At 39.6% G+C, this 23,600-nt stretch overlaps 2 protein-coding genes across 5 annotated transcripts in view; one reads left to right on the top strand and one right to left on the bottom strand.

Moving 5' to 3' along the window:
- tgs1 (trimethylguanosine synthase 1) overlaps positions 1 to 22,729 on the bottom strand; it is a 55,415-nt gene extending 32,686 nt beyond the window's left edge. Inside the window, exons 1-7 of one of the 2 annotated variants that reach the window (XM_078216182.1) lie at positions 22,445 to 22,729; positions 16,166 to 16,227; positions 12,990 to 13,180; positions 11,637 to 12,435; positions 9,963 to 10,083; positions 2,786 to 2,872; positions 546 to 705 (exon numbers count right to left, since the gene is read on the bottom strand). In XM_078216182.1, coding sequence (XP_078072308.1) covers positions 546 to 705; positions 2,786 to 2,872; positions 9,963 to 10,083; positions 11,637 to 12,435; positions 12,990 to 13,180; positions 16,166 to 16,227; positions 22,445 to 22,560 — 1,536 coding nt within the window. In that variant the 5' untranslated portion in view covers positions 22,561 to 22,729. Of the gene's footprint in view, positions 1 to 545; positions 706 to 2,785; positions 2,873 to 9,962; positions 10,087 to 11,636; positions 12,436 to 12,989; positions 13,181 to 16,165; positions 16,228 to 22,444 lie in introns of both variants that reach the window. The other variant, XM_078216181.1, reaches the window with a different exon arrangement.
- Positions 22,730 to 22,785: 56 nt separating this feature from the next.
- tmem68 (transmembrane protein 68) overlaps positions 22,786 to 23,600 on the top strand; it is a 39,698-nt gene continuing 38,883 nt past the window's right edge. Inside the window, exons 1-2 of one of the 3 annotated variants that reach the window (XM_078216184.1) lie at positions 22,786 to 22,944; positions 23,424 to 23,498. The gene's annotated coding sequence lies outside the window, so the exon portion shown is untranslated. The remainder of the gene's footprint in view (positions 22,945 to 23,423; positions 23,499 to 23,600) is intronic. The other 2 variants (XM_078216183.1, XM_078216185.1) reach the window with 2 other exon arrangements.

The following is a 23,600-nucleotide window of genomic DNA, read 5'->3' as shown; positions in this document are numbered from 1 at the left end:
TTAAAAGTAGTAGCAATCAATCAACTCCAAACATACCACTTACTTTTACCGTGGTGAGAATGCTAAAGAATAATGGGTGAGTTGAGCTATTTTGGAGCAAGTATTTGATATATCGGCTGGAATTTTACCGTCCCGCTCGCCACAGAAATCGGAGCGGGCAAGGGGCGGATCATGGAAAGGTCCGTTGACCTCGGGTGGGATTTTACAGTTTTGGGATGAGTCAGGCTGTAAAATCTCGCCCATCATGTGTAAAACCCCAAGTATATTTGTAATTAATCCTTTAACACCAATTTAATACATATAAAAAATACATTTGCTCTTGTTTCAGTTTACTTTAATATATCTTGCTATCTATTTTTTTGGTAAAAATAAAATATGCAAAGGTCAATAGATAAAGTCTTTATTTGATCATTAAAAATAAAAAAAAATGACTGAGGTAACTAATGTTGACTCTAGCCTATAATTGTATTAGGGAATGGGTTCAACTCATCAGACTGGGCTGAACGGAAACCCAGAGGTGACCAATGTTGTATAATTTTTATTACCTTTGCTAAGGTTCTGCTCTTTTTAAACTTCACAACTTCTCCTTCTTCAGTGAAGAATATATGTTTATTTTTGGTAGCTGTTGGTTGATGCATGTCAAGGTGTCTGGATAGCTCAGTGACCTTACGATAGTGTGCATGCCCACGGCTATATTTTGAAATGCTGTATGTGAAGATTAAAGGAAAACACAAAGACATTTAAGATTAATAATCCATTTTGGGGTCGGTACATCAGACAATTGAGTACTACCGCAGTCTTAGAGCCTCTTGCACTTTCAGGGGGATTTAAATCTCTAAGCTACTACTGCTGAAAAGTGTTTATTATTTTATGGCTAGGTATGTGTTTGGTAATGGATCATAATTCCTCATATTTGTCACCACACCAAATTAATAAATAAGAACATATATTATCAATCACAAATTTTACTCAGTCATCAACGTTTATTTAGTTACAGGAAAAAAAATCAGAGGTGGAGAAGTAATATTTTTGGTGAAAGATTGTTGGAATTGTCCCTAACTAGAGCTTAAAGAAAATGTTTTTCCCGCCTGCTTTTGCTGAGTTTCCTATCATCCGTCTCCTGCCTCCTCTCTTTTCCCAAGTCATTTAGTGTCAGTGAAGGATTTGTGGGGTTTGGTGTCTCGTTCTTCCTCTTGAAATGTGTAGAAATTACAGGATGTTAGGTCTCTACATGCCACCAGTTTATCAGCTAAGAAAGCTCAGTGAGGTTACCATGGAGATTGTAGCTTGACAAGAACTGGTGTCAGGTTGTGCCTGGCTATCTTTCAGCACACTGAAGGTTTGAAATGGGATTAGTTGATCTGTTTGTGATTGGCTGACTACTATTTCCTGCTCACTCTGTAGTTGTTCAAATACTCTGAATTATGATGAAGATCAAGAGGCCTTAATTTCTAGGTGTTCATTCCCAAAGCTGATATTAAGACAGGAAGGTCTTTTATTTAAAATAAAATTACTTAGTTGATTGGACTAACTTCATTTTATCAATAACACAGATCATTAGAGTATTTTATATCTTGTCTAATTAAATAGCCAGGTCCTCCGTAAGGGAAGTGTGGAGAGATTTCTGAGAAAAAGGTAGAGTAGGGAGAGAACTGGGACGAAATAGAATAGAATTTAATTCATTCACGGAATATGAGCACCATTAGCGAGATCAACATTTATTGCCCATCCTTAATTGCCCTTGAGAAGATGGTGGTGAGTCACTTTCTTGAATTGCTATAGTGAAGTGAGCAGTTTGTTGCAACTGGGTGGTTTGCTGGACTGTTTGAGGGCAGTTAAGAGTCAACCACATTGCTGGGGTCTAGAGTCGCATATTGGCCAGGCAAGGCAATGATGGGAATTTCTTTCCATAAAGGACTTTAGTGAACCAGATGAATTTAATTTTTTTTAACAACAATTCAGCAGTTACATAGTCACCATTATGGACGGCAGCTTTTTATTCCACATCTATTTAACTGGATTTAAATTCCCAAGCTAAAGTGGTGCGGCTTGACTCTGGTCTTTAGATTTGTGCTCATGTTCTTGGTTCCGTAACATCGCCATTATGCTACCATCCCCACCAATATATTATTTTGATGATATTAGATTACCACAACATACACGATTCACGATCATGCAGTGGATCATGAAAGGTAATGAGAAATCTCAGAACTACTGCGAACAACATTATTGCTCATTAAAAGGTACTGAAGCTCTATGGGCAAGATATTCTAGGAGACTGACAAATGGAGATCCCCATTCTATAACATGGACAATAACATGGACAGACTTCTGGCTGATTATATAGCTATCGGATGGGATTATCTGATTTTGTTCGCCCTGCCACCAGTGAGAATGGAGAATTTGGCGCTCAGTCAAAACTCCATTCACTGCAGCGGGACTGGAGAATCCCAGCCGAGGGCGAGGTCGGGGAATTCTGGCCATCATTGCAGGGCCTGAAAACCAAACTTTCTTCAAAATTATAACAATTAGAAAAAAAGACATTGCTGAATTTGCTGAAATGTTCCCTTAAAAACACATATGTTCTTAATATTAACTTGTAATAATGTATACCAAACACACGTGGGCAAGGAGGATATCTACATTATTTAATTCATAATGAAACAGTTCATTTTTCATTTCGAGTTACTTATCAAATATTTCTTCTCCAGTTAATAAAATGGATATTTGGCTAATCCATTCTAGTGCAATCTAGTTAAATCATTGTTCATCTCAATATTCTTACTTTTGACTTGCATGGTACTTGAAACCAAGAGCTAAGCAGGCATCTTCCACCGCCACTACAGGATTCTCTTCAGCATCAAGTTCATGACTAAAAAAGATAGGCATCAAAATAGACAAAATAAAACTACAAAAAAGGAAACTAGGTCTGCCGAATGATCATTTGAAAAAGGAATACTTAGATTCACACTTGAGGGGCTATTCTCCCTGCCAACTGTGCTGCTCGAGTAGCGCAATGGGCTGGGAGACATCGGAGGCCATTTCGCAGGCTTCCCGCTGGGCGTCACAGCCTCCGCAACTCTCTCAGCCAAAGATTGCCAGCGTCATCAGCTCCATGCTGGAAATTGGCGCAGAACTGATTAGCATATAGAAATCGGCATTTACGTTCGATTAGTGGGCCTGGGACTGAAGTCTCCGGGCCTGCTAGCGTCTCCCCTCAACAGACTTCAAAAGTATTTACTTCCACCCTTCTCTCACCTTCATGTGGTCCATCTCCAACACTCCCCTTCCAGGACTTCTCGGTTTCCATTTCTGGGGATAGACTGTCTACTAACATTCATTACAAGCCCAACAATTCCCACTGCTACCTCAGCTGTACCTCACCCACTCCTTCCTGTAAGGAATATAGGTCAGACTAGGTAAAGATGGCAATTTCTTTTCCAAATGGATATTAGTGAACCAGATGGATTTTATTTTGCACAAACCAGTAGTTATATGGTTACCATTATTTATGGCAGCCTTTTATTCCAGATTTATTTAATTCTCCCAGTTTCTTTGTTTCTGTCACATCTGTTTTGATGATGCTACATTCCACTTTAGCACTTGTCTTCTTTTGTCCTCAGCCTAGGAATCCATCTTCACCATAGTGTTTGACAGGGCCCTCAATAACATCAGCCCTCACTTCTCGTTCCCAGAACCATGATAGGGTTCCCTTTGTCTTTACCTCCCATCCCACCAGCCTCAACGTTCAAAGGATTATCCTCCGTCTTTTACAGCAACTCCAGCATGATGCCATCACGAAACACATCTTCCCCTCCCCTGTCGGCATTCCAATGGGACTGTCCCCTCTACAACACCCTGGCCAACTCCTCTATCAACCCTCAGCAGCTCATCCCTGCCCTGTGGCACCTTCCCATGCAAACGCAGGAGGTATAACACCCGCCCCATTATGTCCTCCTTCCTCACTGCCTAAGACCTAATATACTCCTTCCTGGTTTAACAGTGATTCAGCGTATGTTGTTCAATTTATTCTACCACATTCACTGCTCATTATGCAATCTCCTCTATAATGGGGAGACCAAACGCAGATTGGTGACCACTTTACAAAACACCTCCATTCTGTCCACATCAGGGTGAAAGCAAAATTTACTTATTCCTAAATGTAATAAGAATATTAATCTCATTAAAGTCTCATCAGTTATAAGTCTGTGACAGATAACATGCTAAATAAGACTGTCTACTAATATTTTTTTGCAAGCAATTCTTAGCAAATCAATCTTCCCCAATAAATCTTCAATATCATCCTTTAATTTTAAAAAATAGCTTATCACTGCGGAATTATTGTTAAGGATTCTCTATCATGAGTAAAGGACAGGGTATGATTGTTAAATGTTACATTCATATTACAAGATCTTTCCACTATGCTGTAAAATAGCTCCATTGTCCTGAGATACATTGCTTCGCATGGCCTGTCTGATGACTGCATAACCATAAATAATCTCAAGTACATCAGAGATGGAAGCAAATTGGAGCATATTACTATTTTTGCCAACAAAAAGAATTGCAGTGAAACCCACTAATATGTGAGAGACTTAAGTATTAATATAATCTATGCACACACTATTTAACGAGGTAGGTGAATGAATTGACACCATAAATAGAAGCAAATAGGAATGATCCAATTGCCATTACGGAGAGATGGCTACAGTGTGACCAAGGCTGGGAACTGCATGTTCAAGGGATGTCAACATTTAGGAAGGATGGATCTTAGATCGCAAGATCAAGATACAGAATTAGTTTGGGTAGACCTAAGAAACAGCAAAGGCAGCAAACTTTGGCAGGAATTGTTTATAGGCCACCAAATAGTAGTGGTAATGGAGGACATGGCATAAGTCAAGAAATTAGAGGTGCATGTAACAAGGGTAATTGAAGTCCCCAAGGGAATCTTGGGGACTTCAATCTAATACAGACTGAGTAAACCTACTTAGCACTAAAGCCGAGGAGGAAGAGCTCCTGAAATACGTACACGATGGTTTTCTGCAACAGTATGTTGATAAACCAATAGAGAATGGGCTATTTTAGGTTGAGTATTGTGCAATGAGGAAGGGCTAATTAATAAGCTTGTTGTAAAGGAGCCTTGAGGGAAAATGACCATAATATGGTAGAATTTTACATGAAGTTTGAAAGTGATGTAGTTCAATCCGAGACTAGATTTTAATTTAAACAAAGGAAACAATGAAGATATGAGGGGCAAGTTGACTGAGGAAGATTGGGGAATGAAAGTAAAATATACAATGGTAGACAGGCAATGGTTAACATTTAAAGAATTAATACATGGTTTCAACAAATTTACATTCCGGTACAAAAAAAAACAGGATCTAACCATGGCGAACAAGAGAAGTTAAGGATCCTATAAGATAAAGGAAGATGCATATAAAGTTGGCAAAAAAGTAGCAAGCCTGAGATGGGAACATTTTAAAATTCAACAAAAGAAAACCAAGAAATTGATAAAGAAAGAGAAAATAGAATAAGTTAAACTACAGAGAAATATAAAAACAGACTAAAATCTTCTATAGGTATGTAAAAAGCAAAAGGTTAGTGAAGACTAATGTGGACCCATTACAGGCAGAGAATCGATAATTTATTATGGGTATTAAAGGAAATGACAGAGAAATGCAACAAATATGTTATATGAGTTCATAGAGGAAGATAAAAGAAACCTTCCTGAAATATTGTAGAGCCAAGGACAAGTGAGATAGAGGATCTGAAAGAAATTAGTATTAGGAAAAAAGTAATGCTGGAGAAATTAATGGAGCTGAAAGTTTATAAAATGCCTGAACTTGAATGATCTGCAGTCCAGTGTTGAAAGAGGTGGCTGTAGAGAGTGGATGCACAGATAATCATTGTTCAAACGTTTCTGGAGCAGTGCCTTCAGATTCAAAGGCAGCAAATGTGGCCCCAACTTTTTAAGAAAGAAGGGAGAGAGAAAACAGGGAACTACAAACCTGTTAACCTGACATCAGTAGTTGGGAAAATTCTACAAAGGATGTGATAATGGGGCATTTAGAAAATAATGGTGAGGTTCTGGGCACAGGAAACATGGGTTTATGAAAGGGAAATCATGTTTAACAAACCTGTAGGAATTTTTTGAGGATATTACTAGCAGAATAGATAAGGGAGAAAGATCAGTGCTTGGGCCCCAGCTATTCAATCTATACCAATGATTGGAATGTGGGAACCAAATGTAATATTTCCAAATTTGCTGATGACACAAAACTTGGTAGGAATACGAGTTGTGAGCAGGAAGCAAAGTGTCTTCAAGGAAATTTAGACAGGATAAGTGAGTGGCCAAGAACGTGGCAGATAGACTATCCTGTACAAAAATGTGAAGTTATCCACTTTGGTAGGAAAAACAGAAATGCAGAGTATTTCTTAAATGGGGAGAGATTGGGAAATGTTGATGTCCAAAGGGATCTGGGTGTTCTTGTCATACGTCACTGAAAGCCAACATGCAGGTACAAGAATATAGAACATAGAACATTACAGCGCAGAACAGGCCCTTCGGCCCACGATGTTGCACCGACCAGTTAAAAAAAAAACTGTGACCCTCCAACCTAAACCAATTTCTTTTCGTCCATGAACCTATCTACGGATCTCTTAAACGCCCCCAAACTAGGCGCATTTACTACTGATGCTGGCAGGGCATTCCAATCCCTCACCACCCTCTGGGTAAAGAACCTACCCCTGACATCGGTTCTATAACTACCCCCCCTCAATTTAAAGCCATGCCCCCTCGTGCTGGATTTCTCCATCAGAGGAAAAAGGCTATCACTATCCACCCTATCTAAACCTCTAATCATCTTATATGTTTCAATAAGATCCCCTCTTAGCCGCCGCCTTTCCAGCGAAAACAATCCCAAATCCCTCAGCCTCTCCTCATAGGATCTCCCCTCCATACCAGGCAACATCCTGGTAAACCTCCTCTGCACCCTCTCCAAAGCCTCCACATCCTTCCTGTAATGTGGGGACCAGAACTGCACACAGTACTCCAAGTGCGGCCGCACCAGAGTTGTGTACAGTTGCAACATAACGCTACGACTCCTAAATTCAATCCCCCTACCAATAAACGCCAAGACACCATATGCCTTCTTAACAACCTTATCTACTTGATTCCCAACTTTCAGGGATCTATGCACACATACACCTAGATCCCTCTGCTCCTCCACACTATTCAAAGTCCTCCCGTTAGCCCTATACTCAACACATCTGTTATTCCTACCAAAGTGAATTACCTCACACTTCTCCGCATTAAACTCCATCCGCCACCTCTCGGCCCAACTTTGCAACCTGTCTAAGTCTTCCTGCAAACTACGACACCCTTCCTCACTGTCTACCACACCACCGACTTTGGTGTCATCAGCAAATTTGCTAATCCACCCAACTATACCCTCATCCAGATCATTAATAAATATTACAAACAGCAGTGGCCCCAAAACAGATCCCTGAGGTACACCACTTGTAACCGCACTCCATGATGAATATTTACTATCAACCACCACCCTCTGTTTCCTATCCGCTAGCCAATTCCTGATCCAATTTCCTAGATCACCCCCAATCCCATACATCTGCATTTTCTGCAGAAGCCTACCATGGTGAACCTTATCAAACGCCTTACTAAAATCCATATATACCACGTCCACTGCCTTGCCCCCATCCACCTCCTTGGTCACTTTCTCAAAAAACTCAATAAGGTTAGTAAGGCACGACCTACCTGCCACAAAACCATGCTGACTATCACCTATCAATTCATTACTCTCCAAATAACTATAAATCCTATCCCTTATAATTTTTTCCAACATCTTGCCGACAACAGAAGTGAGACTCACCGGTCTATAATTCCCGGGGAAGTCTCTGTTCCCCTTCTTAAACAATGGGACAACATTCGCTAACCTCCAATCTTCTGGTACTATACCAGAGGCCAACGACGACCTGAAGATCAGAGCCAGAGGCTCTGCAATCACTTCTCTTGCCTCCCAGAGAATCCTTGGATAAATCCCATCCGGACCAGGGGATTTATCTATTTTCAGACCCTCCAGAATATCCTGCACATCCTCCTTATCAACTGTAATACTGTCTATTCTACTCCCTTGCAACCCAGTGTCCTCCTCAGCTATATTCATGTCCCCTTGCGTGAACACCGAAGAGAAATATTGGTTCAATGCTTCACCAATCTCCTCCGGTTCCACACATAACTTCCCTCTGCCATCTATAACTGGCCCTAAACTTGCCCTAACCAACCTTCTGTTCTTGACATACCTATAGAACGCCTTAGGATTCTCTTTAACCCTATCCGCCAAAGTCTTCTCATGTCCCCTTTTAGCCCTTCTAAGCTCGCTCTTCAACTCCCTCTTAGCCAATCTAAAGCTTTCTAGTGCACTACCCGAGTGCTCACGTCTCATCCGAACATAAGCCTCCTTTTTCTTTTTAACCAACAAAGAAACTTTTTTGGTGCACCACGGTTCCCTAGCCCTACCAATTCCTCCTTGCCTGACAGGGACATACCTATCACAGACTCGCAGTAGCTGCTCCTTGAAAAAACTCCACATGTCGGACGTTCCCAGTCCCTGTAATCTCCTAGTCCAACCTATGTTTCCTAATTCTCTCCTAATAGCCTCATAATTACCCTTCCCCCAGCTAAAACCACTGGCCCGAGGTTCATGCCTATCCCTTTCCATCACTAAGGTGAACGTAACCGAATTGTGGTCACTATCACCAAAATGCACACCAACTTCCAAGTCTAGCACCTGGTCTGGCTCATTTCCCAGCACCAGATCCAATATAGCCTCACCTCTAGTTGGCCTGTCTACATAGCAATTAGGAAGGCAAATGGTATGTTTGCCAATATTGCAAGGGGATTTGAGTATAGAAATAAGGAAGTCTTGCTCAGTTGTATAGAGCCTGAGACCAGACCTGGAGTAGAATGTGCAGTTTTGATCTCCTTACCGAAGGAAGGATATACTGGTCATAGAGAGAGTGCAACAAAGGTTCACCAGATTAATCCAGGGATGGTGAGATTGTTCTATGAGGAAAGCTGAGACTAGGCCTCTTTTGTCTAGAGTTTAGAAGAATGAAACATGATCTCATTGACATGTATAACATTCTTACAGGGCTGGACAGTATATATGCAGAAAGAATGTTTCCCCTGGTTGAGTGTTCTAGAACAAAGGAACAGTGTCAGAATAAAAGGTAGTCTATTTAGGACTGGGATGAGGAGGAATTTCTTCAGTCAGAGGGTGGCACGGTGGTTAGCATTGCTGCCTCATAGTACCGGGGACCCGGGTTCGATTCCGGGCTTCGGTCACTGTCTGTGCAGAGTCTACACATTCTCCCTGTGTCTGCGTGGGTTTCCTCCCACAGTCCGAAAGAGGTGCTGGTTAAGTGCATTGGCCATGCTAAATTCTCCCTCAGTGTACCCGAACAGGCACTGGAGTGTGGCGACTAGGGGATTTTTACAGCAACTTCATTGCAGTGTTAGCACTGCTTACTTGTAAGCTTACTTGTGACACTAATAAAAAATAAACTTTAAATCTTTGACATTCTCATCCCCAGAGAGGCTTAGTCATTGAGCATGTTCAAAGAAATGGTTGATAGTCTTCAGATACCAATGACATTGAGTACAGGGATACTGCGGGAAGATGCTGTTGAGATAGGAGATCAGTCATGACCTGGCTAAATGATGGAACAGGCTCCAGGGGCCAGATTGTCTTCTCCCATTCCTATGTTTCCTTTATGCGATTTCCGCAGGTAATTCCTTATTCTACATTTGCCATTTCTTTCACCTATGCTTTATTCTTATGGTGGCCAGCCACATATCGCCAGTTCCATTTCCATTCTGAGTATATATGCCACAGGGCAGACATCATGAAAATGAAGTGAGCTTAATGAGTTCAGGGGATATTCACCTTCTCTTCATCTTTACTGATCGAAATTCAGGTGGGTCATCCTCCTCTTCATCTTCACCAGTTTGACTTTTTCTTGCTGCAACATTGGTTTTTAATGCTTGGCTGGAACTTTTAGGAGAATCTGCTGGCAAAGTAAATCACAAATTCTTTGGATGACCATTTTAAATAACCTTCAAAAGACGGGGTTTGTGCTGCTTAGAATAAAGAACATGTCACTACCATCCTAGTAACACTCATCCCAACTAGTGACTTATGGTTCTAGATTACTACTTTAACTTTCTAGAACTTGTTAGTTTTTGAATCCAATCATGACCAGATACATAAATAATAGAAACAGAAAATGCTGAATAAACTCAGCAGGTCTGGCAGCATCTGTGGGGAGAGAAACACTGTAGCAGGGTAATTTGGACTCGAAACGTTAACTATGTTTCTCTGCTCCACAGATGCTGCCAGGCCTGCTGAGTTTATCCAGCATTTTTTGTTTGTATTCCAGATTTCCAGTATCCACAGTATTTTGCTTTTACAGGACCAGAGACATGCCTGCCATTCCACTCAAATGTGTGCTACTGCCTTTTTAATCTGTACTGAAATGATCAACTTGATTAACACAGACTGCATTATTAAAATATAGAAATTATTTCACGATGCACAACTTGAAAGGGAGGTCTCATACATCTTTAATACAACAAATACAACATCATCTTTATAAGAGTCAAAAATTAATTTGCATTAGTTTAGTTGCTCAGCAGCATGCCTTTTTTTTGATAAAAGTAAATCATTTTGGTTGTGTGGCTTTTGTACCTCTACAGAAACAAACTTGGCTGGACTCATTTGAACCTAGATAGTTAAATCAAATCCTGACCATATTTGCTGCAGAAACAGTTTCAAAGCAACATACAGTAGAAACTGCAGAACAGATGGAGAGATACCATAGGTCAATACATCATGGCGACTTTATTAATGGAAGTAATAAGTTCAGCACAATTTCATGTAGAAGACTGCTGCCTCAAATTATAGGACAGGTATAGGTGAAATAAACAAACAGTTGCCAAGGCCCTTAGATGTAATCTACAACTTTATGTTGAGATTAATGTTGTTTCTAGCAGTTAAAAAGGCAAAAAATCTGAACCCAGCCCACAAACCAGAAATAACATTCTTTAAAAATAAAGGTACATGAAAAAAATCTCACCCGTCTTTACTGCAACTGAAGGCGCTCAGCTATTAACACCATTAGTTGAATACCATGTTAAGTTCTGTTTAGATTTAGACATCCAGGAATAAAAAGAAAAAGAATACCAATATTGACCACTGCAAGAGAAGACGGGAGATTCTAAACTAAACTTCACTTGCCCATCTTCAATCTACCTGCAAAATAAAACTTGCTCTAAATCTACTATTCACATCTAATTTTGATTTGATTTATTGTCACAGGTATTAGTATACAGTATTGTTTCTTGTATGCTATACAAAGAATACCATTCATAGAGAAGAAAATGAGAGAGTGCAGAATGTGTTATAGTCATAGAATGAAGTTTAGAAGCATAGAACGAGTGTAAAAGATAGAATTAGAAGGTATGCTGGGCACAGCTTGCAAGACGTCGCCTCGTTCTGGCACCATCTTGAGAAACAAAAAAATCTGCTCGAGTATCTTAAGACAATGTTGGTAATACCAACCTGACTGAACTGTAGAAATTCTTCCACTGGATGCACATCTTTTGCTGTTGCCTCCATCGCATGGTTCTTGCTCATCAGAAGCACACTCACAAGAAATTGCAGCATCAGCAGGACTCCAACAGATATTACTTTTCACACCCGTTGATTGTTTAGTCTCATTTCCTGAATCAAGTCTTATATTATTGATCATACTGACAACCCCTCCATAACTAACCTCATTACACTCGGTAGTACTTTCTCCATTTGATGCATTGATTGATTCTGCGGGCAGCAGAGTCCTGAAATGTTCACCAGCATTACCGGAAATGTCTCCTGTTTCATCCACATTTGCACAAGATGAATCCTTCCCAAGATCACGGTCTTTGGTACAGTCCACAGACCATCCTTGATCTGCCCAATACTGAAACTGCTCATAATACAGCCAATACTGTTCAGTGTAAAACTGTTGCCACTGCTCCTTGGTCTCAGGACAGTTCCATGGTGCTGCAGCATCTTCTGACCATTCAGGGTGCTTGCCTAACCAACTTTCCCAAAGAAAACCCTCACCATATTGATTCCAATATTTTTCCCAGTCCGTTTTGAAATCTAGCTCCAAGGTTGCTGCTCCTTCACATGAATGATTAAGACCACCACGTTCTTCTTCAAAATCTGGTTGCGCTTGGGTGAAGCCCAAATCATTGACATCAGAGAGCACATTTAAAAACTTGTCTGGGCATTCTTCACAAACTTCAGACAAATCTTCTTTGTATTTGTAATTTGATCTTTTCTTTTTGACTTTTTTCTTTGGAACAGTGTTCGTCTTGTAAAAGAAAAGTTGACAAATTGTTTGTTCATCTCAATTAAGTACAAATAATGTAAATATCACCTGTGACTTAGTTTTGAACTTCAATATTGTACATTTTATGCATGAAGTTATTAAAGCAGTAAATTAATTTTATAATTTTAAATATTAGATAGTTTGGTTTTCTCAAACTGCTGTATAGAATTTTTTTGCCTCTGCTGTAATGGTAGATAAGGTTCTACTAAAATCCCCAATCCCATCATTAATTTGTTATGTTCACATGATTGTGTAAAGATAATAGTAAGCAGTTTTGGTTGGCATCTTTTTTGTCGCAGGTTTCAAGAAAACTAAATACAAAGATTTTGTCTGATAGACAATGCAACAAATTACATGCGTGCAATGTTGGATACTAGAAGATTATTCTAAGTTTTCCGTGATTTATTCCTCACAATCCTAATATTTTGAATGGATACGTGTATAATGAATTTGTCTTAGAATTTAAAATTAAATTAAATTAATAATAGTTCCCACATACAAACTTCTGATGTTAATTATAACAAAATGATCCTTACCACTGGTTGTCTACAGGTTGGTGTGCTACCAAACTGGAGAGGTAATCCCATATTTGCCATTAGCTCTGCCTCACTATCCAGTTCACTTTCCTCCTGAGTCTCTACAATCGTAAGAGTGGGCTCATCATCAACATTCAGGTCCTCTTCAACATTTAAGTCTTCTTCACTCTTTTCTTCTTCCTCTTGCATATCTGTAAGTAGCAAACAACAGCTGCAATATTACACATCCTCTACAGAGTATAGGAAACAAGTCTATATTAAAACAACATTAGCCGCTTTCAATGTTCCAAAGTCTCTACTTTCATTTTCAGAGTTGTAATTGCAAGAAGCTGAGATCCAAAGGCCTGATTACCAGAACAAGGTGTGTGCTGAGAAAACAATAATGGATGTTAAACCTGATCTTGATTTTTCAGGCGACAGCAAAGCTAGGGCACTTGTCGCTAATCTCAAATTCCCTTTTCCCAGTGGCAGCTTAAAACTGGCGCCTATTCAAGGTTCACACACATCAAACCAGGAAGTTAAAAGCACGTAAAATCTTTCACTTTTAATTTAAATATTCACGTAGTGAGATAAATATACAGATTTTTCAAAATAGAAATTGAAATAAAGATAGATGTTTTAAAAATAATTTTGTAAAGCTGGAGAATTTGACATTTCACAAGTGTAAAATGAGCTTTTCAGGGCCAATAAGAGTGTTTTAGTCATAATTATGAAGTTTTACATTATTGAAAACATAGTTACAGTTCATTTAACAAAGTCTAACTTACTCCAGGGTTTCTAGTGAGACATGTGCCAAGTAGCTGGCATAGAGAACCACATTCAAAAAAATTTAAAATATACCACCTTGCGATAAGCCAATTAGACTACAAGCAGTTGACACACATTTAGAACCAATCACATGACCATATGGAGAACATAAGAAATGGGAGGAGTAAAGCACCAGCTCATGAGCCAGCTCCACCATTCAATACGATCATGGCTGATTTTGGGCTTCAACTCCATTTTTGCACCCGCTCCGCATATCCTTTAATTCTGAGACACCAAAAATCCAAATATGCCAGCCTTAAATATGCCAACGGTAGAGCATCCACAACCTTCTGGGGTAGAGAATTCCAGAGATTCACGACCCTTTGAGTGAAGAAATTTCTTTGAATCTCATCTAAATGATTGGCCCCTCATCCTGAGACTGTACCTCCTGGTTTTAGATTTCCCGACCAAAGGAAACAAGTTCTCTGCGTCTACCTGATCAAAGTCCTTCAGAACTTTGTAGGTTCTGATGAATCGCAGCTCATTTTTATAAACTCCAGAGAATACAAATTACTCAGTCTCTTATCATTAATCCCAGGGACCAATTTAATTAACTTTTGCTGTATTGTCTCCAAAGCAAGTATATCCTTTCTTAAATATGGAGACCAAAACTGCACACTGTACTCCAAATGTACTCTCACCAAAACCATGTACAATCTTCTTTACTCTTATACTCCAGTTCCCTTGCAATAAAGACCAACATGTCATTTGCCTTCCTAATTGCTTGCCATACATGCATTCTAGCTTTCTGCAATACTTGTACAAGCACACTTAAGTCTCTTTGAACATCAACACTTACAAGTCTCTGAAGTAAAAACAGATTTTTATTTTTATGATCAAAGTGAAAAACTTCACACTTTCCTATATTATACTCCCATCGCCATCTTATTGCCCACTCTGTCTATATCACTTTGCAGTCTCTCTGTACCATCCCTGCAGCTTACCTTTCCTCCTAGCTTGGTGTCATCAGCAAACTTAGAAATATTACTCTATGTCTCTTCATCTAAGTCAATAATATAGATTGAAAATAGTTGAGGCCGCACCGCAGCACTCCATTATTCACAGCCTGCCAATTTGAAAAAGTCCAGTTTATGTCCACTCTCTATATTCTACCCATTAACCAATCCTCTACCTAATAACATTTTGCACAATAACTTTTCAAATGCCTTTTGAAAATTCAGGTACACAAATTTTACTGGTTTCCCCTTTATCTGCTCTACTAGTTACATCCTCAAAAATCTTGAATAAATTTGTCAAACAGGATTTCCCTTTAGTTGACCAGTTCTAATCATACAACGTTTTTCTAAGTATGTTGCTGAGATATCCTCAGTAATAGATTCCAGCATTTTCATAATAACTGACCTGTAGCTCACTGTTTTAACTCTCGCTCCTTTCATAAAAAGCAGTGTAACATTTGTCACCTTCAATCCAATGGAACCATGCCCAAATACGAGGAATTTTGGAAATCATAGCTAGCGCATCCATTATTTCGGCAGCTCTTTTAGAACACTAGAGCGTAAGCCATCGGGTCTCAGGGATTTGTCAGATTTAAGTTTCTCCAATACTTTATTTCTGCTGATATTCTTTTTAGCCCCGAGGTTATCATCTATTTCTGATATGGAACTTGTGTCTTCTACTGTGAAGACAGGTATAAAGCATTTGTTCAATGTCTCCGTCATTTCCGCAATCTCCATTATGATTTATCCTGCTTCTGCTTCTAAGGGGCCAATGCTTACTTTAGCCACTCTCGTCGTTTTAATTTATAAAAACACTTCCAATTTGATTATATATTCCTGGCAATCTGGTTATATATTCATGGCTCGTTTACTCTCATATTCCACTTTTTCTTTTTATGTCAACTTTTTGGTGGCGTTTACTGGTTTCTAATACACTCCCAAACTTAAGACTTGCTACAGTCTTTTTTCTAGTTTTAAGCCTCTTCTTTTAATCTAATACTATTTTTAACTTCCAGAGTGAGGCGTAGATGAGTCTTTCTTGCTAAGTTTTTGTTCTTCATTGGAAAGTATTTTTGTTGAACATTTTCAATTGTTTCTTTAAATGTTTCTCACTGTTAAATTTACCTCCATACCTTTTAGTCTAATTACCGAATTAACCGTAGCCAGTTTTCCCCTCATACCTGTGTATTTGCTTTTGATTAAGTTTAAGATTTTTGTTTCCAACTGGAATATTTTGCTTTCAAACTTAACATGGAATTGAACAGTATTCTAAAAATCCTAAATGTAACTTGGAAAAAGGCTAAAAACAAAAAACACAGAAACAAAGTACATTAGATACATGCTAGAATCAACTTTCAACACTAAACCAAATATTAAATAAAGTTAAAGTTATTGTGAAATTCCCCTCTGTACCTCCATTATCTTCATTGTCATAACATGTGCCCTTGAATCCCATCCGATACAGTTCCCGGTCACTGCAATAAATTAAATAGGAGCCAACATCACACAAAGTACACAGTGTAAGTACATATCGTGTAGGTAAATAAACTTTAAAGAAAACTTTAAATAAATAAACTTTTAAAATGCTGATAAATGGTTTGGAATGCCTAATTACTAATTTAGACATCATCATTATTGTTGTCTGCATATGCATTTTACAATTGTAATTGATCTGTTCACTGACATTCAAAAGAAGAGACAAAAATAGAAAAAATCATGTGCTGATAGAATTGAAGATAATACTGGGAACAAATACAACATTGAATATGGAAGATACAGAGAAAACTATATTCCAATTAGAAAGACAAAATGAGGAAACACATCCTAAAAATGTTGATATAATTGGAGTTAATGATACTAGGAATAGTTTCTTGGAATGCTTACTGACATCCAGACCCCTCAACATCTGAACTCGAGCAAAAGAAAGTCAGGGAGATCAGAAACAGTTAGGTCAGCTTCACTGAAGCCCTGTGTTATACTTTTCATGGTTTTCCCAAAGCAGGCCACTTTGCCAGACCTCATGTACCTTAGTTTGTGCACACAATCCAGTCTTATTATCTAGGGTTAGGGACAGAATTCTTCTCCTTAACCATTGAATGGCCAGAATAGCAACTGAGCTGTCTGTAGAGGCAGTTGAGGGAGAACAGCTTGTGAGTGAAAGGTTCACCAGGATCGCAGTCCTGAAATTGACTCAGATACACAATCAATTGATAGATGAGACCGTTAATTGAATCAAATCACATTCTGCAAATCTGTAGATATAACAATATATATGTTTCAAATAGAAGCTACCACGATGTCAGAGTGGACTTCACAGCACAGGCGGTAACGCAAAAACAAAGATGCACATACAGCTATTTGAAAAATCGGATTCCAATTTTACTTCTGCCCACGAAATGGTCCTGGAGGTGCAAAGAGGCTCAAAAAACACAAATGTTACTAATGGCTTTAGTTGAGGTGCTCAGCCTGCTCTTGGGTCAAAAAGAAACTGCTGCTTGCAGCAGTGATACGAGGCATTTGTTTTCAAAACACAGTGAGAATCAGATTTCTGTTTATCATCAATTGTTTGGTATTTATACCAAATGTGTTTAACGATACAATAATGAATATATTTTGCATTAATAATATTATGTTCTTCTGTGTAGCTGGAATAGTTTTAAAAATTTAACATTGATTCCCTATCTGGCACTACTCATGGAAGAAGTTAGTAAAACACTCACATAAGGTCAGGCAGCTTAAAGCTTCTCAAGCGCACACATTTTAACAATACCTTTTTTAAAAGCCTATGTTCCCAAAAACAAGTTAAGCCGCTGAATTCCAAAGTTTACTGAAACGTGTTTGTTTAAAATCTTATGATTCAGATTGGCAGAGCAACAAAAGAAACTTGCAAGAAAACTCAACTACTTTATTCAACACATTGATTATAAATATTCATTTCTGTGCAGTTTCACAATGGACTTTCTGAAATCAGCAAACCTGAAAACAGCAATTAGTGGCAAACAAAATTGGAAGAGCCAAATTTGAAGTGCTCACCTGTTGCAAACAATTTTTGACTGCGTTGAAATGCAGTCATCCTGAACTTGTTAAGTGAATACATCCAGATATAAACAGACTTACCAATTTTATTCAGGGGTTATTCTGGTCACAAAATTCCTTTTAAAATAAAATCTAGATGCAAACCTGTATTGGAATACCAGATCCGATCTTGCACTACATATACCCTCACTACGAATGCCAATAGTGTTCTCCTTGGTTTATCATGGTAATGGTACAATAATGGCAAGAAACTAAGAACTGTGCATAGGCCCTTAAATCTCTCCACTCTTTCACAGAAATCACTAAAAGCTAATGGATAGGTACAAAAATAATTAAGAAGGCTAAAAGGATATTGACTTTTATTTCAATGCAGTTAGAATACAAAGCGGTTAGAAGTTAAATTATAGTTGCATAAAGCTACTTAGACCCCAGCTGTAGTAATGCATTCAGTTCTGACAGTTTAAGGGAGATGTCAGGAAACATTTCTTCACACAAAAGATAATGGAAAGCTGGAACTCTCTCTCCCAAAAAGCTGCAAAGATTGGCCAAGCCAATTGCAAACTGAGATTGATAGAATTTTGTTAGACAAGGGCATTAAGGATTATGGAACCAAAGTCAGGAAAGTGTTGAGATACAGAACAGTAATGATTTAACTGAATGGTGGAACAGATTTGAAATGGTGAAGTTCTGTTCCTATCTTATTGATTTTCAAGGAAGCAAGCCGATGTTCAAGTGGTCGCATTCCTGTCTGAGTCAGAAGGTGAAGAGTTACAGATAGCCCAGACAAGTAGAAATTAGAATATAGCGTCTAAATACTGGCTAAGCAATGGGACATTAACAGCTGAAAGAGTAATGGCTGGCTCATTGGTAGCATTGCTACTAGAGTCAGACGGTTGGGTTCAAGTCCCACTGCAGATAGCCATGGTGAACAGAGTGCTGTGTCTGAACTGACAGCCAGCAGGAATACTTATATCTGTTGGGTGTGGATGGCCACAATCACTGTTAAAGGGACATTGAAGCACTTTCTCCTTGGGTGAAGCCCACCGATCAGGCAGTATTCAGGAGATAAAAACCTCTGAGGATGGGAATAAGAGACCACCTCAAATACCCTTCCTTGATAAATGGCTCCAGAATCTCATGTTCAAGAATTGAATTAGGTTCAGTCTTATAAACATAACAGAAAGATGGAGAATGTCATAATGACATTTGCCTGCTAACATTTATGTACAATTCATTGTTCAATCATTTGTTGATCTATGAATCAGTTCATTTAAAAAAAATTATTTTCATCACCAATTTGGTAGAGAAACGAACAGTCATTGTGACGCAACCAGTCCTAATAGTGAATACATTGAGGTTCAGTGATTCCCCAATCTGAAATCTCAATGTCTGAGAAGACAGGATTTCCTTGCCAATTAGTCATCTGCTTCTCTGTTGCAACGAGTTATTTCAGCCAAGTCAAACAGTGCGTTTCTAAAGATGATTGATGGGTGCAGCAGCTCTCTGGGTCAATGAATTGGTTATTTAAGCGCTGGCATGGGACAAGCTATGAAGTTTTGTCAGCAAATCCATCTTAACGGAAGCAAAGTCAGGCACAATAGACAGGTTATCAGAATTGCAGTATGGAAGATTTTGACAGCCCCATGCTCCCATCCCTTTACCTGGCTGTCAACTAGTGTCACCTGACTCCACTTCTATCTCATTCCTATTGCTGATAAAATCCATTCTCAGACTCAAATAATAAGTGTTCTCCTTCCAACTATCAGAAAATGCATCTTATCCACAATTCCTTAATTTGCATCCTATCCAGCACTTCGGTATAGTTCCATTATTGTTTTTGTCACACAGTAATGTCTCATTGTGAAAATGACAAAATCCTTGCCCTCATTCGCAAGTTTCTCCTTCCATACCCCAGCCACCTCCTTCAGAACTAAATTCCAACACACATTATCTACCCTTTTACCTCTCCCTTTTCTACACCCTTTCCCTCCATCTTTAGTGGCAAAGCCCAACACCTAAACTGAGGCCCAGTCTCCTCTCTCAGATGGCTGCAAAAGATCCCATGGCACTATTTTTAAGAGTAGCAGTGGAGTTATCCTTGGTACAAAAACAGAAAATGCTGGAAAATCTCAGCCAGTCTGGGAGCACGTGTGGAGAGAGAAACAAAGTTAACATTTTGAGTCCAATGTGACTCTTCTTCGAAACTCTAAAGTTCCTCTGACTGTTTTTCATCACCATCCCAAGTCTTCTGTCATTGCTACTCAGTATCCAGCTTTTCTTTTACCTTAAACACTTAGGAACACAATATATGTTAATGCACTACAAAAATGTCTCAGGTCTCAAGATACGAATTGAGAGAGGATAAGAAAACAAAACATTTGTATTTATATCGCAACTTTCTTGATATTTGGACATGCCAAAGTGCCAAACAGCAACTGAGGTACTTTTGAAGTATTTGTCTCCTTGGCTATTACAATGTGTTAATTCAGTCAAATCATACTCAGTGCATTTCCAGAGGAATAGTAGCTCTCTGGGCCAACATGAATTGGTTATTTAAGTGCTGTCATGTTATTATGTTAAGCACTTAAGGCTACTGTACTGCATTAAGTTGTTAAAGTGTGCACGATCATCAGGTATCATACAGGAGTGATATAAAATGTCAGCAAACATTCTTAAAACCATCACACCATGAGCTATTTAGGAATGCTGGGACTGTGATGCAAGTATATGTGAAGGGGTAAGCTGCACATCGAGAATCAGATGGGCAAATGGGGAAAATCCAATACATTACAGCACTTTTGCTCCCTCAAAGTTTCACCTGAGTGGGTGCATATTTTCAGAACTTCAGCAGTCACACCTTGTGATGATGACTCATTTTAGTGTGCCCATTAATTTTCTTTAGCCAGTGTAAGCTTTGACTCAGGTAGCAACATATGTGGAGACCCAAGAATCATAAGAAATACATGCATTGTTAAAGTATTAATTGGTTTTATTAATTGCTGGCTTCTACAGCAAATAAGCTGAAATGTAGCATAATCTGCATTTCCCTTGCACTCAGTAATTAGATCCACATGATACCAATTATTAACATTGAACACAGGGCATGGGAAAGGCCACAGAGAAGGTACCAAACAAATCAATAGCAAGAAAGAGTTGATAAGGTTGATGTAGTTAATACAGCAGATGCTGGAAATTTGGAATAAAAAGAACAGAAAATGCTGAAAAAGCAGCGTCTGCGGAGAGACAAAAAGTTAATGCTTCAGATCCATGAGGGGGGAATGGCAGCACGGGCACAAAGTTGCCTGAGTGGCAGGAAACAACAGGGTAGTGGTAAACAGTTCCTTTTCAGAGTGGAGGAAGGTATACAACGGTATTAGGGACCACGGCTTTTCTTGCTAAGATGACAAAACTTGAAAGCATTCTAACAGTGAGGAGGATAATGAGGACAGAGATTGCCAGGTAGAATGGATCTGCAGAACATATAGCTGATGAAATTTAATGCAGAGAAGTTGTGAAGTAACAGATTTTGGTAGGAAGAATGAGGAGAGTCAATAAACAAATGGACACAATTCTAAAGGAGCTGCAGGAACACAGTGACTGGGAGCATATGTGTACAAATGAATGAAGGTGGCAGGGCAAGTTGAGAAAATGATTAAAACGGCTTTTGGGATCCTGTGATTTATAAACAGAGGCATAGAGTACAAATGCAAAAAAGCTATCGTGAACATGCATAAAACATTTATTTGGCCCCATTTGGGGTATTGTGTCCAATTTTGAACTGTGCACCTTAGGAAGGATGAGAAGATAGTAGAGAAAAGATTTACAAGAACAGTTCCATTGATGAGGGACTTTCATTCTATGGACACATTGGAGAAACTAGGATTATCCTTAGGGAACTGAAGGTTGAGAGGAGATTTGATTGAGATGCTCAAGATCATGAAGGATCTTAGGCAAATATATAGATAGTGTTCCCACTGATAGAGTTGTGTACCAAAGGAGATTGGCAAAAATAAGCAAAAAAGGAGAGGAAGAAACATTTTTACACTGAGTGGTTAGGATCTGGAATGCACTGGCTGAGAGTGTGGTGAAAGTAGACCCAATTGTCCCTTTTAATTTGGGATTGGATAAATACGTGGTGAGGCTGGGGAGTGGGGCTAACCAAACTTCTCTTGTACAGACTCAGTAAACCAAATTGCCTCCTATAGTACTGTAATCATTTTATGGTTCTATGATCTGGGGTTGCATGACTGTTTAACCCAAGTCTGCTTTTACGTTTTTACTCATTTTCTTCTGATAGAAGACAGAAACCTGAATAGAGAACTGTTGACCAAGTAGATTCTCCCCAGATCTACCCCAAACTGTAACTCCTTCCTCTCCTTTAGCAATTAAAACAAACGTGGACGTCGTTGGAGAGGAAATAGAGCAGTGGAAGCAAGGAAAACAATGAGTTTTGTTATTCTCACCGAGGTACAGTAACAGGGGAGTGAATCGTGTTCTTACTGTATGAAAATTCACAGCAGGAGCTGTTCTTTTCCCCTGTATTTCAGCTCACGCTGTTGTTAATACACCGAAATCTGGATAGTCTGGAGAATGTTGACGACGGGGAGAACGGGGAGGTTATCAAACTGACCAAACACTTCGGCGTGAGTGACTTACTGTACGTAGGCTCTGCTGCAGAAGCACTGGATCTGCTCCGTCTCCTCACTGAAACCTTCCAGCAAGAGGAAAATCTCCGCCACCATACTCCAGTTCTCACACATGTTGTCTCTCATCTCAGCCCGGAACCACCCACACTCTCCCCCGGCAGCCGGGGACTTCCGATAGGCGCAAAGGCCTATCCGGCGAGTGAGGTCAGGGCTGCGCGGGCCCTATTTCCGGTGAGTGAGGTCAAACCAGCCTGTGCCTCTCCCCGCCCGGAACGTGACCTGCCTCACCGTGAGTGGCGAGTGCGCAGCCGCGGTATGTGGGGCGGCTCCATGGCTGGTTGGGGGAGGGGTCCGTCGGAGCGGCCGTTCGAGTGACAGCCGGAGCTGGCGGAGGCGCAGGAAGTGCGAACCAGGTCAAAGCGTAGGCCCAGGCTTCAGAGGCGTCCTCCATCACTTTAACAGTAAATTAGTGAATGATGGAACCGATTAGTATAGAGACGGCGTCACAGGGTGAGTGTTTGTGTGGAAGAAGAAGGGAGGAGAGGTGTGGACAGAGTGATGGAGGGCAAGCGAAGGGGAGACTGAGATGGGAGAAGAGAGAGAGAGAGAGGCAAAGGCATTCTTCACGCTTCATGAGGAAGGCATAATCCATCATTATTCTGCCCAAAAAGCGAGTCTGACCTGGGACAAAATAAATCAAAAAATGATATCTATCATCCCCCTCATTCACAATATCAAAACTCAGTCCTCAAACATACCTCTGGGTCTGTGTCCAGGGGCTTTTCTGATATTGTACTCCAGTCTCTCGTGCAAGCGTCTACCAAGAGTCGCTTAAAAGGTTGCTCTTAAAATATCGTGTTGCAGAATTAGAGAGAGCCAAATGGGTCCGGTTCTCCCCGAGGGATATTGTAAAATTTTTGTAGTACTAATTGTATGCAAGACTTGTAAAGCTGCAGCATAAAGAATGACATTTTTATTTATTTATCTAGTATTCTAGTGCCATCTCGAAGCACTTGTGGACTTACTACACTTGGAATGGATGACATCAGAAATTTACTAATTAGGTAAGAAGTCATCCCTAATGAATATGAATGTAATTTTCGAAACTGACTTAAAGTTAGATTGCTTTCTCAGTTGAACAACAGTTTTGTTGGCTGTCACATGCA

The sequence above is a fragment of the Mustelus asterias genome, chromosome 7, assembly GCF_964213995.1.
Source record: "Mustelus asterias chromosome 7, sMusAst1.hap1.1, whole genome shotgun sequence".
NCBI lineage: Eukaryota > Metazoa > Chordata > Chondrichthyes > Carcharhiniformes > Triakidae > Mustelus > Mustelus asterias.
Note: the sequence above shows the minus strand (reverse complement) of the source record. Positions and strands in the feature narration are given on the sequence as shown.